This window comes from Lytechinus variegatus, chromosome 16 (genome assembly GCF_018143015.1).
Source record: "Lytechinus variegatus isolate NC3 chromosome 16, Lvar_3.0, whole genome shotgun sequence".
In the NCBI taxonomy this organism is placed as follows: Eukaryota; Metazoa; Echinodermata; class Echinoidea; order Temnopleuroida; family Toxopneustidae; genus Lytechinus; species Lytechinus variegatus.
The window spans coordinates 20,645,626-20,661,053 of record NC_054755.1 but is presented as its reverse complement, the minus strand read 5'-3'; the positions used below and the strand labels follow the sequence as shown (position 1 = coordinate 20,661,053).

Sequence of the window (15,428 nt, the reverse complement as noted above, 5' to 3'; positions counted from 1 at the left end):
TGAAAATCAGTATTTCGGTGAGGAAATCAGTATTTTAAAAAAATACCATAGGACCACACATACAACTGAAACTTTAGAAATCAGTATTTTACATGAAACTATCAGTATTCTTCTCACTTTTCAGTACTAAATACTGAAAATCAGTACTACTTGGCAGCTCTGCTGTATTGTACATGGAACTCAGACTAAATTTAAAGTTGGTATAAAGTTTAGTTGAAAGTACAAGTCCATCCGAACAAAAATTTGATTTGAATAAAAAGAGAAAAATCCAACAAGCATAACACTGAAAATGTCATCAAAATCGGATGTAAAATAAGAAAAATCTGACATTTTAAAGTTTTGCTTCATTTCACAAAACAGTTACATCCTGGTCGGTATGCAAATGAGGAGACTGATGACTTCATCCACTCACTATTTCTTTTGTATTTTCTTTATATGAAACATGAAATATTCTAATTCTCTCATCATTGTCAAATAATGAGTTCTTCCTCCCTGAATATGGGAAGCAAGCATTGTTTAAGTTTGAAAAGAATAATGCATAATTCAAACAATAAAAAACAAAAGAAAATATAGTGAGTGAAGGACATCATCGATTGTCTCATTTGCATGTCACTGAATTGTGCCTATCACTGTTTTGTGAAAAATATGTGACACTTTAAAATACTATAACTTTCTTATTCTACATGTACATCCAATTTTGATGAAATTTTCAGCGCTATGCTAGATTCATTTTTCTCTATTTATTCAAATCATAATTTTTCTAGGGTGGAATTGACCTTTAACTCTGATAAAATTATGGTAAACATAAAATGTCAGAATGATGTTTACATTGTATGTTTCTGATGTTTACTGTGGTCTCTCCTCATTTTTCAATAGTAAAGAAGACTGCTGTCTTATTTACATGTATCATTACTAGACTTTACATATGATTCTGGTGACAGATGAAGTGGTAAATTGAACCTCTACTGTATTGACTTAATACAAGTGTCACAACTGCACAGTTGAAAAGTTCACAACTGGCTGTCAATAGTTAAAAGCAAGCCCCCCCCCAGGAAAATGATTTTAATCGAGAGAGAAAAATCCAACAAGTGTGATGCTGAAAATTTCATCAAAAATCGGATTGTAACATAAGAAAAAATATGACATTTTAAAGTTTCGCATATTTTTCACAAAATAGTAATTCAGTGACATGCAAATGAGAGAGTTGACGATGTCCCTCACTCACTTTTTCTTTTGTTTTTATTGTTTGAATTAGGAATACAATGTTTCAATTTTTACCAATTTCACAATAACCATAAAATGTTTAAACAATGTTAAGTCTTCACGTTCAGGGAGGAATAAAACTTTTTTTTTGTATTTTTGTTTTTATTGAAAGATTAAAAAATATTGTATTACCATTTTTATGTAAAAAACATGGAACGAAAAACTTTCTTTTGCTTGACAAGGGGAAAAGTTGGAATATTACATACAACAAATTGCAAAAGAAATAGTGAGTGGATTTGTCATCAGTACCCTCATTTGCATACAGACCAGGATGTGTATATAAATGATTTCTGAAATGAAGCGAAATTTTAAAATGTCATTACTTTCTTATTTTACATACGATTTTAATGAAATTTTCAGTGTTATGCTTGTTGGATTTTTCTGTTTATGCAAATCAACTCTTTGTTCAGGTGGGCTTGGCTTTAATTAACTAGTCAATTAAACTTGAATTCTGAATAGGATACTTTCAGAGCATGCAAAGTGAAGATTGCAAATTTAGGTGTTTCAAACTCACCCTTGTGTATTAAATGTCAATTTTAGTTCCCCCCCATCTTTTCTTTATAAATACAGTATGCAATCTCCCCATCTTTCTATTTGAAACCAAATGGTGATCTTTAGCCTGATATTGTTTTTCTTTCGAGTTGTACAGTATGTAATGTACACTGCATCAAAATCCATATGTATTGTCGATATTGTAAATTGTACAAATGTACATGTACTCAATTCTGCTACCCGTTTTTGTCTGCCAAATGTAATATTCAATTCAAACGTTTTCAATTTGATTAAAAAAGAATTCTTGTATTTACGTGAACACAATTGATAATTTGTACAATTCTTTATTTCAACTTTAACATACATGTATGCATGTTCTTATTTCAAGAAGAGTTTTGTTTGAATGCATACGTGTGCAACTACGTGTAGTATGCCTCATTGACGTTTGTGAATGGGTTGCAACAGTCTATTTCATATTTCAAATTGCCTGTCAAAATCAAATTGAAAAGGACAATACATGTATTTCATAACAAATGAAACACAGCATTTCATCTATCACAATTTCTTTCTCCAGTCATATTTGAAGCATGTACTCATTGATGCAGAACTGATCACAATTTGCAACTTAGTGAAAAAACAAGAATAGAGTATACTGTTCATATAATACTACGTAAATGCAATCTATTGATGCAATCTATTGATTGCAATCTATTGATTTCATAATAGCCCGGTTACATCTGGAACTGTTTGATTTTCAGCATAGTTCACAGGTCTTCTCCTCTATACGCTTTTCACAATGTATTTCCTAACCCCATATTACATGTATCTTTAACCCCGGACTAACCTTAACCCTATGTACATGTATACTATTTTTTTTTTCATTCTAAGCACCGCAATTGTAGTGCTTGCACCTCAATAAGCCAGCTAACCTTGTTTTTGCAGGGCCAGATAGTACGGTAAGTACTATTTACCATGCTAGCCCACTTTGCTAAACTGTAGTGTGAAGACAAAGTGGGCTACAATGTAGACTTAACCCTGGGAAATTGGTGGGGGCTAAGACCCCCCCCCCCCTTAGCCTTACTAATTTCCCCAGGGTTAAGGAAAAAAAGTGCAGCTTGTGAAAAGCATATTACAGATTTACAGTTTAAGTGTTGTTTACAGTAGACAGCCTTTGAATAAAAGGTGTTATACAATCAAAGTACATGTACAGTCTGGCATAGACAAAAGCCGGATCTTTCTATTATCCAGATGCACACTTGCAGAGATTTTTTATTTTTTCCAATCTAGTATGAGGGGAAATGAGATTTCAACTAAAATCAGAATTCCTACGCTATTATCTCAGTTTGATTGCATGTACGGTACATTTTCCAATACACATACACTGTACATGTATGTAGTCTACCTACATGTACATGTACGTGTACATACTGTACATGAACATCGTATACCAAAATTACCGAAAGAACTTTTAACAGACAGGATAAATTTTCCAGTAAATCAGGGCACAGCGCAACCATTTTATCACGTGCCTTATTTTTTCAGGGAAAAAACTACACTCGTCTTGCATTACAGACACCTATTATGCTTGAGCCTACATGTACGTGTACAGTCAGTATAAAAATCATCTAATTTTTTAACTTTGTTCCATCAAGTGCTTTTCTCTTTCTTTCGAGATATGCTCGATGTATTCCTTAATCATTTCCACACAAAAAAACGCCTATAATGACATTGCAGTGAATACTGTCTGTACACTCACTATAATCTACCTGTAGCTACCATCGGGGGGGCAGCTGCATGTATTTAATATTGGGTCTCCCAGATCCGAACAAGTCTCTTATCTGGATTGGTGTTGGTCCCAACGTGTCCGGATAAGAGAGGTCGGACTGTAAATCAAACTGTCTCATTTGACTATTTCTCCCAGGGGGGGGGGGGGGCAATCAATACACACGCGTGGCAAACTTATTTCCAAACACCCCCCTAAACAAGTTTCTCTGTGTGTGCAAAATAACCCCCTAAACAAGTTTTTTGCAGGTTTTATTCACACATTTTGGACCCTTAACAAGTTGTCACCAGAATGTGAGCCTGGGGAAAAGCTTAGGGGGAAAAAATATCCTAAATACGCTTGGCTAGTCTTAAAAAAAAAAAGCTTCAGAAAAAAACATACCCTAAATACGTTTGGCCCTGTGATTGCCCATTAACCAGTCTTTCAAAACTACCTTTTTTCTAAAATCGGTGTTTTTGATACCCTAAGAAGTTCAAGTGTGGCCCGCATCCAAAATTGAAAAAAAAACACCCCTTTAAACGCATTTTTTGGTCATGCGTGTGAACAGCAATATATTTGACTGCCCCCCTTCCCCCGAGCTATTTCTATTTCTCAATTTTGTGTGTGTGTTGTAAACAAATAAAATGATACTGTACATGTACATTTTTTTATTTAGAATTTTGAGGCATAATAAAGTTGGACCATATAATTTTTTTGGGGGGTTCAAACAGTTCAATTTCATAATGCGCTGGTCAATTGCTTGATTTTTCGGGGAAGATACTTTAGGACAGAAATGGATTTGACAACATTCATTGTAAGAACGTGTACGGTGTGGATGTGTCACTACATGTACATATTAGTAGACTTGTTAATGCTAAATTTTGACTTTGTTGGGCAGTGAAATGGCACCACATGTGGATCTTTAAATAAAATTTTTGCATTTTCAATAATCAATTTTGATAGGCTAAACAATGCTTTGATGATTACTAAATAGAGATGCACAGACTTGATATTGGAATAAAAAATATTACTCTGATTGTATAGCGAATATATACGGTATGCATCATAGGCTATTGCTGCAGTCAGGCAAAGTATTAGGTACATGTACATGTAGACACAGTTCATTATGCCACTGCACAACATGATATCTGATCTGTTCACAAAAATACCAGCTGAATGTCTGGACGAGCTGATAATTGATAAGAACTACAATGTACATGTAGGTCTGCATGTATATGTATATTGTGCATTATCTTTGTCACCTGTGCATGTACCCGGTACATATCTATAGGAATAATAATGTAGCCAACACAGTCAGTATAATTCTAGATTCAATTTTCGATATGTTCACATCATGAAATTCATATTGGATGCCATGCACTGGGGGTGACAACTTTAAAAAGCACTGCTTGTACTACATGTAGACTTGTACATGTGAGGTCACTGAAGACTTAAATGTAAAAAGAAATCTGATGAAATACATGTACATGTACTTAAAGGATGGGAAAATTAAGTTTCATACAAAGTGGGTTGTACAGAGTAAACATGTACATGTAAGTCTAGGTATTAAAGATAGGCCAGGCAACAGATATCAATATTTTCAAGGGAAGGGCACTATTCTAAAATTAGGGCACAAAGCACAAACAAGGAAAACTAAATATAAAGGGGTCTATAATATCCAAGGCTATTGAAGGGGATTATGAAAGGGACAATGAGCCAATAGAAAGGGCACCCAAGGCCATGAGATTACTGTAGTCTGCAGGCACAGACCCTGATTGAAACTTTGATCAATAAGTGAGTGTCCACACAATAGACTTTTAATTCAGACCTTTAATTTGAGAGAAGGGTTTGCACAGCAGACTAGGCCATGATGACCTACTTTTAGTAGTTCAGGTCAGACCTAATTCGAAACCCAACTTGAATTACATGTTGAAAGCCCTGCACATGATACCGTACAGAAGGCGTACATGTACATGTAGTTGGCAATAGCAAAGTTGAACCATTTGGACCATGGATCCTACTAGGATCCATGGTTGGACAAATAAGGTGGTTTCAAACCGCCTCGATCACAAGAATCCCCGTTAAATTACGAGAACTTTTTAAGGCTAAAAAATACCCGTTAATTATTCCTGCATTCACAATTTTACACCGCCAAGAAACACATCCTTCGGGATAAGTTCCCGAAGTTACGAGCATGTGCAGTGTGGTCTGATAAGCAGGCAAGGCGCGAGATTCAAAATCACTAGCCCAGCAGCCACACACGCCACCGCGCCTAACGACACGCTGGGCTAAAAGTTCCCGTAATTTGCTCTCACATTGCCAAAATACCTGCCACCTTGGAAAAATCCCCCCGAAAGTTCTTGTAATTTCGCCAAGTACCTACTATTTAGCGGGTATTTTCTTTCGGGGAAATTACGCGTAGTTTGCTTTCACATTACCAAAATACCTGGTATTTTCTGATCGGGGTAAATTTCCTGATCAGAGAATACCTGGAACTGGTGAAATTCGAGGCGGTCTGAAACCACCTATAGAGAGCTAATTTGGTTTGGGTGCTGTTTTTTTTTTGTGTGTGTTATAGATTTTTTTTTAATGGTGAACTGGGGGCTATTAACAGAAGATGATAGGCACCTGTACTCATTCCTGCCCAGAACCATACTGGACTGGAACAACCTTCCCTTTATAATACCCCTTTCATAAACCCAATTATGTGGCTAATACATGTAGAAGCATAATTTGGTCATAAAATTGCGAGGACCAGAGTTATCCGCATTATTTTGAGGCTGCTATTATCCGCATAATAGCAGCATCGGGACAAGATTGTGAGTTAATGAACGCATTAAAAAAAAATGCGGATAATTGCCACTACATCAATCCAATCCCTTGACAAATTTAAGGCTGCTCTTTATAACTAATGAATGTTGCATCTACATGTACACCCGACCAACCACATCGTTATGGAACTTTCATTCTGTTGCTGTGTATCCGTGATGATGATGGTGATACAGTATACAATGACATTATTGAGCAACACATGTGGTTCATTGAACAATAAATAGTTCTTTCCTTCTTGAGTTTGGAAGCACCCCCCCCATAGCAAGCAGAATTCAAATATTTTGAAACCAATCGTGTGTACAATGTAAACTGCATGATGGGCCTCAAGTTAATTTGGAGGGACAAGTCCAATAAAGTTTTAAAGCCCCTTTTTAATTTGGTAAATACCCCCAAAGTGGGTGTAATTATTATTGTTCCAGTTCATCACTCCATTTTTATAATGGTGTATGAATCATAAAAATATGAAATAAAAACAGGTTCTGGTCCTGTGGGTGTATGTGGACATTCATTGTGTCAAAAAAAATTCTTTAAATAGAACCACTTCTCATTTTTTTTAATGGAAATGGGCTTAAAATTTAGGTACATGTATGTGTACCCACTTTCTCTTGAGCTTCCAAATTTGAGAAAACTTCTCACTGTCCAACATCAACATATGTAGGCCTACTGTACATGTACATGTAGATCCAAAGGTAAATTGCCAACTGAATTCGTCCACTGCCAACTTGTCTACATTACCACATGGTCTACCTTCATTTAGTCTAATGCCATTCCGTCCACCAACATTTCGTCCAACAACCATTTGGTCCAATCATCATTTTGTCTATAAATCATCAGTTAGTCTATTCCCATATCGTCTAACAACCAGTTGGTCTAATACCCATTTTCTTTTCCTTCTTCTGCACAATTAACTTTAGTTTCATTAGACCAAATGGTATATAGACTAAATGGCTATTGGACCAACTGGTTATGAGGAGGAATGGCTTTAGATTAAATGAAACTTGTAGACTTGTAGGTGAGTGGACGAACTGATGGTAGACCAAATGCTAGTGGACGAGTTGGCAATTGGACGAATTGGCGTTTACATGTACATGCATAGACGAACTGGAAATAAACCTACATGCATACATGTAGTACATGTACAATGTATAATGCACACAGATTTTGCCTAATTACAATGTATGGCCATGCGTTTTAAGTTGGGCCCGCAAATAGGTGGTATCGTTACATTTGCACGACAAGCACAGTAATAATTAATGGTATAAAACTTGAAATACATGTGCTACATGGGTATATTTGGTATCATATTAAAGGGAATCTTTATACCAATTACTTAAAAGAAAAAGAAATACTTGAGATTACTTCGTTTACCAGTAATTAGCAATTATGTAACATCAATTGGCCATTTTTGCATGGTGGTAGACGAGGGGAGCATGACGAGGGGAGCATGAATTTTAATTTCATTAAGAAACTAAATGTGTAACATCACAGTACTTAAATATGTAATAGTTTTGGGGCTCACTAGCTTATTCTTCAATCATAAGTGGGTCAAATTTGAACTTTTCAGTTTAAAGGGTACCTAATTAAGCTAATTAGTATAATTAATTGATGTAAAACATGAAATTAACATGATTGATATTCTGACTGTCTGATGTATAGGAAATGAGGAGAGATAAAATACAGTTGTGGGTTACACCTTGAATAAAATTTAGAAGCTGCATAAATTTCAAATAGAAAAGCACAAACTAATTAAAGGCTTCAGAGATAAATCAATCTATTGTTTTAATAATTATGACCTCATGGTTTCAATATTGACAGCGTAGACTGATAGTGATAACTTTGTGTCAGAATCTTCAGATTACTCTGGTAACATAATAGATATAAATACACCTTTTATGCAATTTTAATTAATGAAAAATTTATAACTTGTCAGTTGTTTTTGTTTACACTAATTTTAAATAAGCTCAAGCAGTAATGAGAACTTTTCATTGTGCATTCACATTTTTCCTATATTTATATGTTAAACCTGACTCTCAGTTGTCAACCTGTGGTCCACCGGTCTTTGAGCCAAGAGGTGACGAATCCCACAATTTGAGTCAAATGAAAATCATTTTTTATTCATAATAACCACAGTAAATATATTATAATATACTGGTTAGTGTTTGCAAGTGTATTTATGCAACTAAAGGCAAGACTAATTAATATTTTAGGGGTAAATCAAGCATTGATACATATTAACCCGCAAAAATTGTGATGTGAAATTTGGTCTCAAAAGACGTTTGCGCCCAGTTATTTTGGTAGAGTTATCCCCAACAAGTTATATATCACTGGAAAGGTCTCACTCTAAAGAGTTGAAATATGCATGTTATTTCCCTATAGGGTGTAAAGTTTATCTGATTCTCAGATTTATTGGGAAGTATGTTTTTTTCACAGTTTTCCACATATTTTGACCTTTAACTTTTTATGACATTACCCTATGCCTTTTCTGATTGCATTTTTGAATTCCTCAGACAATTTCCTTTCAGAATATATATACTTTTATGGGTAAAGGATGTCAAACATAAGAAAAAAATACAATTTTATAAAATGGTGCGATTTTCGAAGAAAATTTGAGTTGTAACGGAAATGGGCCCAACTCAAAACGCATGGCCGTATACATGTACCAGATGTTGATGTATACATGTAGGCCTGCCTATACATGTACAGTTGGGTTTGTTCTCAGCAAAACTTATACCCCTTTCAGTAACTCGCTGGCCCGGGCTACATGTAAATCGTAAAATTTTGAGTTTATGAATGGCGCGGGCCAAAATAGCCCGCGCCAGGCCCGGGCTATTTTGGTGCTGCTTTTATCAGCACCAGGCCAGCGCCAGGCCCGCACCAGGCGCCGACCAAAGAGTTTATGAACGATAGCAGCATCAGGCCCCGGCCAAAATTCCTCGCACGGTCAAAGGTCACACAATTCTGGCCGTGCCTCCGCATCGGCACATCAAATTTACCGCGCGAATATTCAGCGAAGACGGAGCACTTCCGCTCTGTATATGGCGTGTTCAGTTACCATGACAATTTGCCCTTACGTGCCCGAGTTTTTGAAAGGGTGATCGTAAAAGTGGCGCGGCTCTGCTATAGTTACTGAAAGCAATTTTTATCGCTTGGTGCGGACTATTTTAGCGCGGGCCTGGTGCGGACCAAAAAATCATGAGTTACTGAAAGGGGTATGAATGTCTGAAGGTGCTATTTCCTATCTTCTTAGAACTTCTCTTCAATTTATTACACTCCCCCAAGGCACCTCCATTTTTGTTTTGTTTTATAACAGTACACACGTGTGCCTGGGTCATACTGATTACAAATATCCTGTCTGTATCTTGTATCAAGAAAATTTTCATTTCCTTGTTCAGACCATGTAGCCACACTTGTATAGTTTGATCAGAGTATGAAGGTTGACAATTACATACAAACTCAAAACCATTAGGATAGTTGTCATGTAATGTACATGTATGCACCATCTCCACTCCTTGAGGATCAATGAACCAGTCTGACACCATTCTCCAGGTGTTCATTTTATCACATGAACAAAAGTCTCCATTTATTATGTACTACAGTTTTAACATGAGTGAATCTTAATACCCATGCACATGCAGTCTTAATGTCATACTGAACATTTTAAATATTTTGACACAGTTTAAAAATTTTATTATTGAAACACTTTTTCCCTTTGTCATCTTTGCTTGAACTATAGTAATTTTTAAATATAAATGACTTTAGTTTCAAACATAGGTGAAAAGGTATAAACTGATGTCTTATGATAAATTCCTACCCCTAGTCATATAAAATCACTTTCACTTTTTTTTAGAAAATTATAATTTTAAAGAAATTTAAAGGTACATGTACATAAAAATATGTGTTTCACATTCACACGACGGACATGTCTGGAGGAGCTGCTCGTCTGTGATATCTCAACAAAAACTTTAACAATTCATATCAAACTCTGTTTTCTTTGACAGATTTGCATCAAACCACCACCAATATATTTCTGTATAATTTCTGCTTTTCTTCTATTAAACCAACTCATCATCATGATTGAAATTGCCTGTTTAGTGTTTAGTTTAATTTAATCCAATGTATTAATTACTTTGTGTACTTTGTCATTTTGTGTGTGAATTTTATCATGTACATGTATTTTTATGAGCAAATAAAGTATATCTTGCTGTCAAAGCAGTGTATGTACATATATAGTGATGTCTCTCTTTACTCCAGTGAACAATAAGCATCATGGTTTTTACATGTATGTACGACTGGAGAGCTATAGAAATACCCAACCCTACTTCTTCTTTGACATTGAGGTGAAAATAAATTTCCATCAGTCAGTACAAATATTTTATGAACCTAATCACTATTTCACAATCCTATTGATTTCTTATTCAAGACTCTAATAATATCAAGAAGTAAATTTGTAAAACCGTTATGGATGGGGGCATAAAAACTAAGCTTCAATAAAAACAATCAATAAATGAAATGGTTTTACGATGTATGCTGGTAGTATATGTGTATGGTATTCTAGGACTAGAAAAAGAAATGCTCATAATTCAAAGAGACAGCATTTGAGTGAACGGTAGATGTTTTGCTTCAGGTATTTTCTCCTACTTCTTCAGTATCCAATAGATGAACCAAAGTTCGAGAAAGCAAACAAAAAAATCAGTCGTATCTTCTTTTTTTTTCCATTACATTTCCAATCTAATCATACATGTACATTTACATTCAGTCAACATCTGTCCGCATTCAATCATTAATTATAAAACAAACGACATACATGTACATGTTAACATCCAAAGGTCTACGGTATTTATTTCATTTACTGATTTTGATTTTTAGCTTATTCTTTCAATATCTTTTGTTTTATCTTTTTTCCGTTTTGGGGGATATCGTTTGAATTTTATATAGTTTTGACTTCCAAGTTTTTTTTTTAAGGGTTGGGGGAGGGGACCTTCATTCTTTACAAGTCAATCAAATTCTATTTGATGCTACTTGTCAAGTACTTGAATTTAAACATTTTTTACTACGGCAAAACTTTATTAAAACCTCATTTCTAAAAACATAGATGCAATACAGTATGGCCACAAATATGTGTCTGACTACAAACATAAAAACCCTGTCGGTGCATTAAACCATGATGTAAATCATTGTTTTTATGGTCTAACGCACAAGTTTCTAATTGTCTGCCCTTCACTGTGTTGTTGTCTGAAAATATTTATACAAAATATTTGAATTCAATTTGTAAACAACACCCCCCCCAAAAAAATAAATAAAACAAATAAACAATTTGTTAAACTTACCGATCGAGTTGCCACATAGAGTAAACCTGCCAAGACAATACACAACCCGACCGTCACTGTACATATGGCGCCCAGTGCCCAAGTACTGCACGGCCTTGACTGCCGGCGCACAACCGTCACTGTATTCCCCGTCTCGCAGTCACAGTCAAATTGACAGTCTGCTTCATTGCACCCGATGTCTTCGCAATCTTTGCATTGTTGCTAGGAATTCAAAAAGAAGGTTCAAGAGTATGCAAATTACATTTACAATCTATAAACTTTAAAAGTGCTGGTAATTGTTTTTTTTTATAAATTGTGGGAGAAACTAGGAAAATATGATTACAATCACAGAAATACATGAAAATAAAACCTTTAAATAATGCACCTAATGTAATCACTATAATAAGCCAGTTCGTAGTTCCTTTCTGCGCATGATCAAAAGATTCTACGCATGATCAGAAGGTCATTTGTACTAAAGTGACATGGTGCTTTAAAATCTAATGAGATAAGCACCAACATTGATGTCTTGATTATTCATATATTCTTTTGAATTGTCGTTTTCATTTACATCCACAAAAAACAACAATGCTTCCACGAACGACTGGTATTTCACAGTTTGTCAAGTACATTGTGCAACATGCTAAGATATGCATTCAAAGTAGGAATGCAACAAATACCTTCATTAAGTGTTCATTGGTGTGCTATTCTAGTCACCTGGTCCATTCAATTTCTTCATCCTGCTATGTAAGGCAAGCTTACACAATATTTTGCTTTGAAATCTGCCTATTATGATGAAAGAAATGAAAGGTCATTTGACCAAAATTGCCCATGAAGTAACTACGGACTGGTCTATTGAATAGCACTGCAGTTGCATGATCTATAATATGGGCTACACAGGGGAATTAATTTGGACTCAATAAAAATGCTTATTCCAAACACTTCAGCTGTTTAATCATATTTTCAAGTTATAGCTATAAAGCATTCATTTGTAGAGAAACTACATGTAATAGGTCGAGATGCTTCCCACATAAATAGCCTGAGAAGTATAAAAATGTTGTCTATCCCAAACAAGTTTTTCTGTAACAAGCCTTGGAAACATACCAGTAATAATTCCAAGTGGGCACAATAACTACTTCCATTATTAACAATAAACTTCTATTTCAATTACCATTGATCATCAATATAAAAAAAAATAAATAAGTAAATGAAAAATTTTTAAAATCTTTTCTCAAACATACAAACAGACCTAAACATAAAAATATCTTTTAACAAATATGAATAACTGAATAAATAATTTTTTCTCAGATAAATAGATCCCTAAATATATTATTCAAACAAATATAAAGGTACATATAATACTATAGTGTAAATAAAAGAGAAGGAAAAGAGAAGGAAAAAAATAAATCCACGTTTAGTGTGGATGTGTCTCCCAACGGCATTTTGCTGATCCAACTATTCAGATTCAGAATAATGAGCATGACGAGAAGAAAAAGAAAATTGAAGAGAACACATATTTTCTTGTTGGTAAATAAATAGTATCTGAATCATACTGTAAATATTAATTATTGTTATCATTGACTTGGTGAAATTGGTGTCATCATCATCCTAAAACTTCATTAAGCTTTGAAATTACTTCTTTCTTAAAGAATTATTCTATTTTTCTATCCAACATGATCCAAGGAAAATTTTAAATCAAATTCAAGAGTACTAAAATCATTCACAAAATTGAAAGATATACCGTATATCAGATCAGTAAATGAATAATAACTCAAAATAAGATGATCTTCTGAAACTTTTAGTAAAAGTTAGACTTCAGTTCTACCGAACAAAAGTTTTCTTCAATTTCTTTTCATTCAATTGTGAGCAATAACAAAAAATCATTTTGGTTCTCAACTTAAAGTTACATGACATGTGTAACTTGCAACTTTAAATTATTCTTTCTGCATCCTACAAAACAAAATACATTTTTCACATGATTGAATGATTTTGTTTGGACAGGAATAACTGTCCTTAGACTTAGTTTTCTTCTGGAGACTGAAGCTTTTGATCTAGATTTCTTTTCTGGACAGGTCATGGTCACTTTTTTCACATTATTTAGAGCTACCGGTACTCTAGACTAGTTTTTGACAAATCAAATATGTGCATGTGCATGCAGCTTGCAATATTTTATGAAATGCAATCGCAAATTATGCAATTTTTGCAAATGAAATATGGAAAAACATGACCATGCACCTTAGGCCAAGTTACTGGTAATAACTAGTCAGGGCCTAGGCCCAGACTAGATTCCAAATCTTATTTATGTGCACAACTAACACATAACACACTAAACCCGGCGATTTAGTTCATGGGCGATTCGAATACTGCATCACAGAAAATGGTGTTAGTCTACAGAGCTGCGTAAACAACAATTCGCTCGCGTCAGGTACCGCACCATACGTGGCGTAATGTCTATTGCATTTTCCATCTGGAAAGAGCGCTGCGCACTTCATTACAGCGATCGACAAACACACCATCGTCATCGACAAGACAACTCAACTTTTCAATTTAACTACACAATTATACAGCTTTATTACCAACAATTATTACCTCAAGCGGCTGTGATGATATATCTTTAACAGCCTTCGGGGAATAGATTCGTGCTTCGGTCTTGTAAATCGTCATATTTATGTATGTTTATTATCAGAACAAGCAAAATCACAAATCAGCTGACGGCAAAGTACATCCGCAAAATGAAGATATCTTGATTGCTGAATGTAGCTGAACATTCTCAGCTCAAGATAATCCAGGGACCTTGATATGGTAGCTTCAATTTCAAGACATTATTTCTCATATTTTATATCATTCCATCGTGACATGGTGATGCATGAGTCTTAACATAAAGAGACTACACAGGCGATCGATCTCGAGACAAATATCAGTTCACCATCTGCAGCTCGTTCTCGGTCTCGACGTCTGAAAAGTCAATTTTGGCTGAGCTGCAGCTGCGTCTGCGTTGCCCAAGTGGTGATGGCGTAACGTCGTTGGATGGAATACGTGGTGCCTGGGAATGGCGAGGCGGGGCCCAGGCGCGGATCCATGGGGGGGGCCGAGGGGGCCTTGGCCCCCCCCCCCTTCGGCGAAAAAAAAGAGAGAGGGAAAGAAAGAGAAAAAGAGGGGAAGAGGGGAAAAAAGAAGAAAAAGAAGAAAGGAAGAAAAAAAAGAGAGGAAAAGGGGGAAAGAAAAAAGAAAAAGAGAGAGAGGAGAGGGGGAAAAGAAGAGGGGGGAGAGAGAGGAAGAGGGGAAGGAAGAAGAGGGGAAAAAGAGAGAGGAAAGGGGGAAAGAAAAGAAGAAAAAGGGAAGAGGGGGAAGGAAGGGAAGGAAAAGAGAGAGGAAAAGGGGAAAGAAAGAGAAGGAAAAAGAGAGGGAAAGGAAAAGGAGAAAAAAAAAGAGAGGGGAAGAGGGGAAAGGAAGAGAAGAAAAGGAGAGAGAGGAAAAAGAGGAAAGAAAAGGAGGAAGAGAAGAAAAGAAAGGGGGAGGGAGAGGGAGGAAAGAAGAGAAGAAAAAAAAGAGGGGAAAGAAAAGAAGAAGGGAAAGAAAAAAAGAGAAAAAGAGGGGAAAGAAAGAGAAAAAAGAGGAAGAGGGGGAAGGAAGAGAAGAAAAAGGGAGGGGGAGGGAGAAGAAAAAAAAGAGGAAGAGGGGGAAGAGAGAGGAAAAAGAAAAAAAAGAAAGAGAGGAAGAGGGAAGAAAGAAGAGGAAAAAAGAGAGAGAAGGGGGAAGAAAAGGGGAAAGGAAGA

At 35.5% G+C, this 15,428-nt stretch overlaps 1 protein-coding gene across 1 annotated transcript in view; it reads right to left on the bottom strand.

Annotated features, from left to right (window-relative positions):
* Nucleotides 1-14,608, bottom strand: part of LOC121429660 — a 34,322-nt gene extending 19,714 nt beyond the window's left edge. Inside the window, exons 1-2 of the mRNA XM_041626807.1 lie at nt 14,242-14,608; nt 11,677-11,877 (exon numbers count right to left, since the gene is read on the bottom strand). Coding sequence (XP_041482741.1) covers nt 11,677-11,877; nt 14,242-14,316 — 276 coding nt within the window. The 5' untranslated portion in view covers nt 14,317-14,608. The remainder of the gene's footprint in view (nt 1-11,676; nt 11,878-14,241) is intronic.
* Between the last annotated feature and the right edge of the window lie 820 nt (nt 14,609-15,428).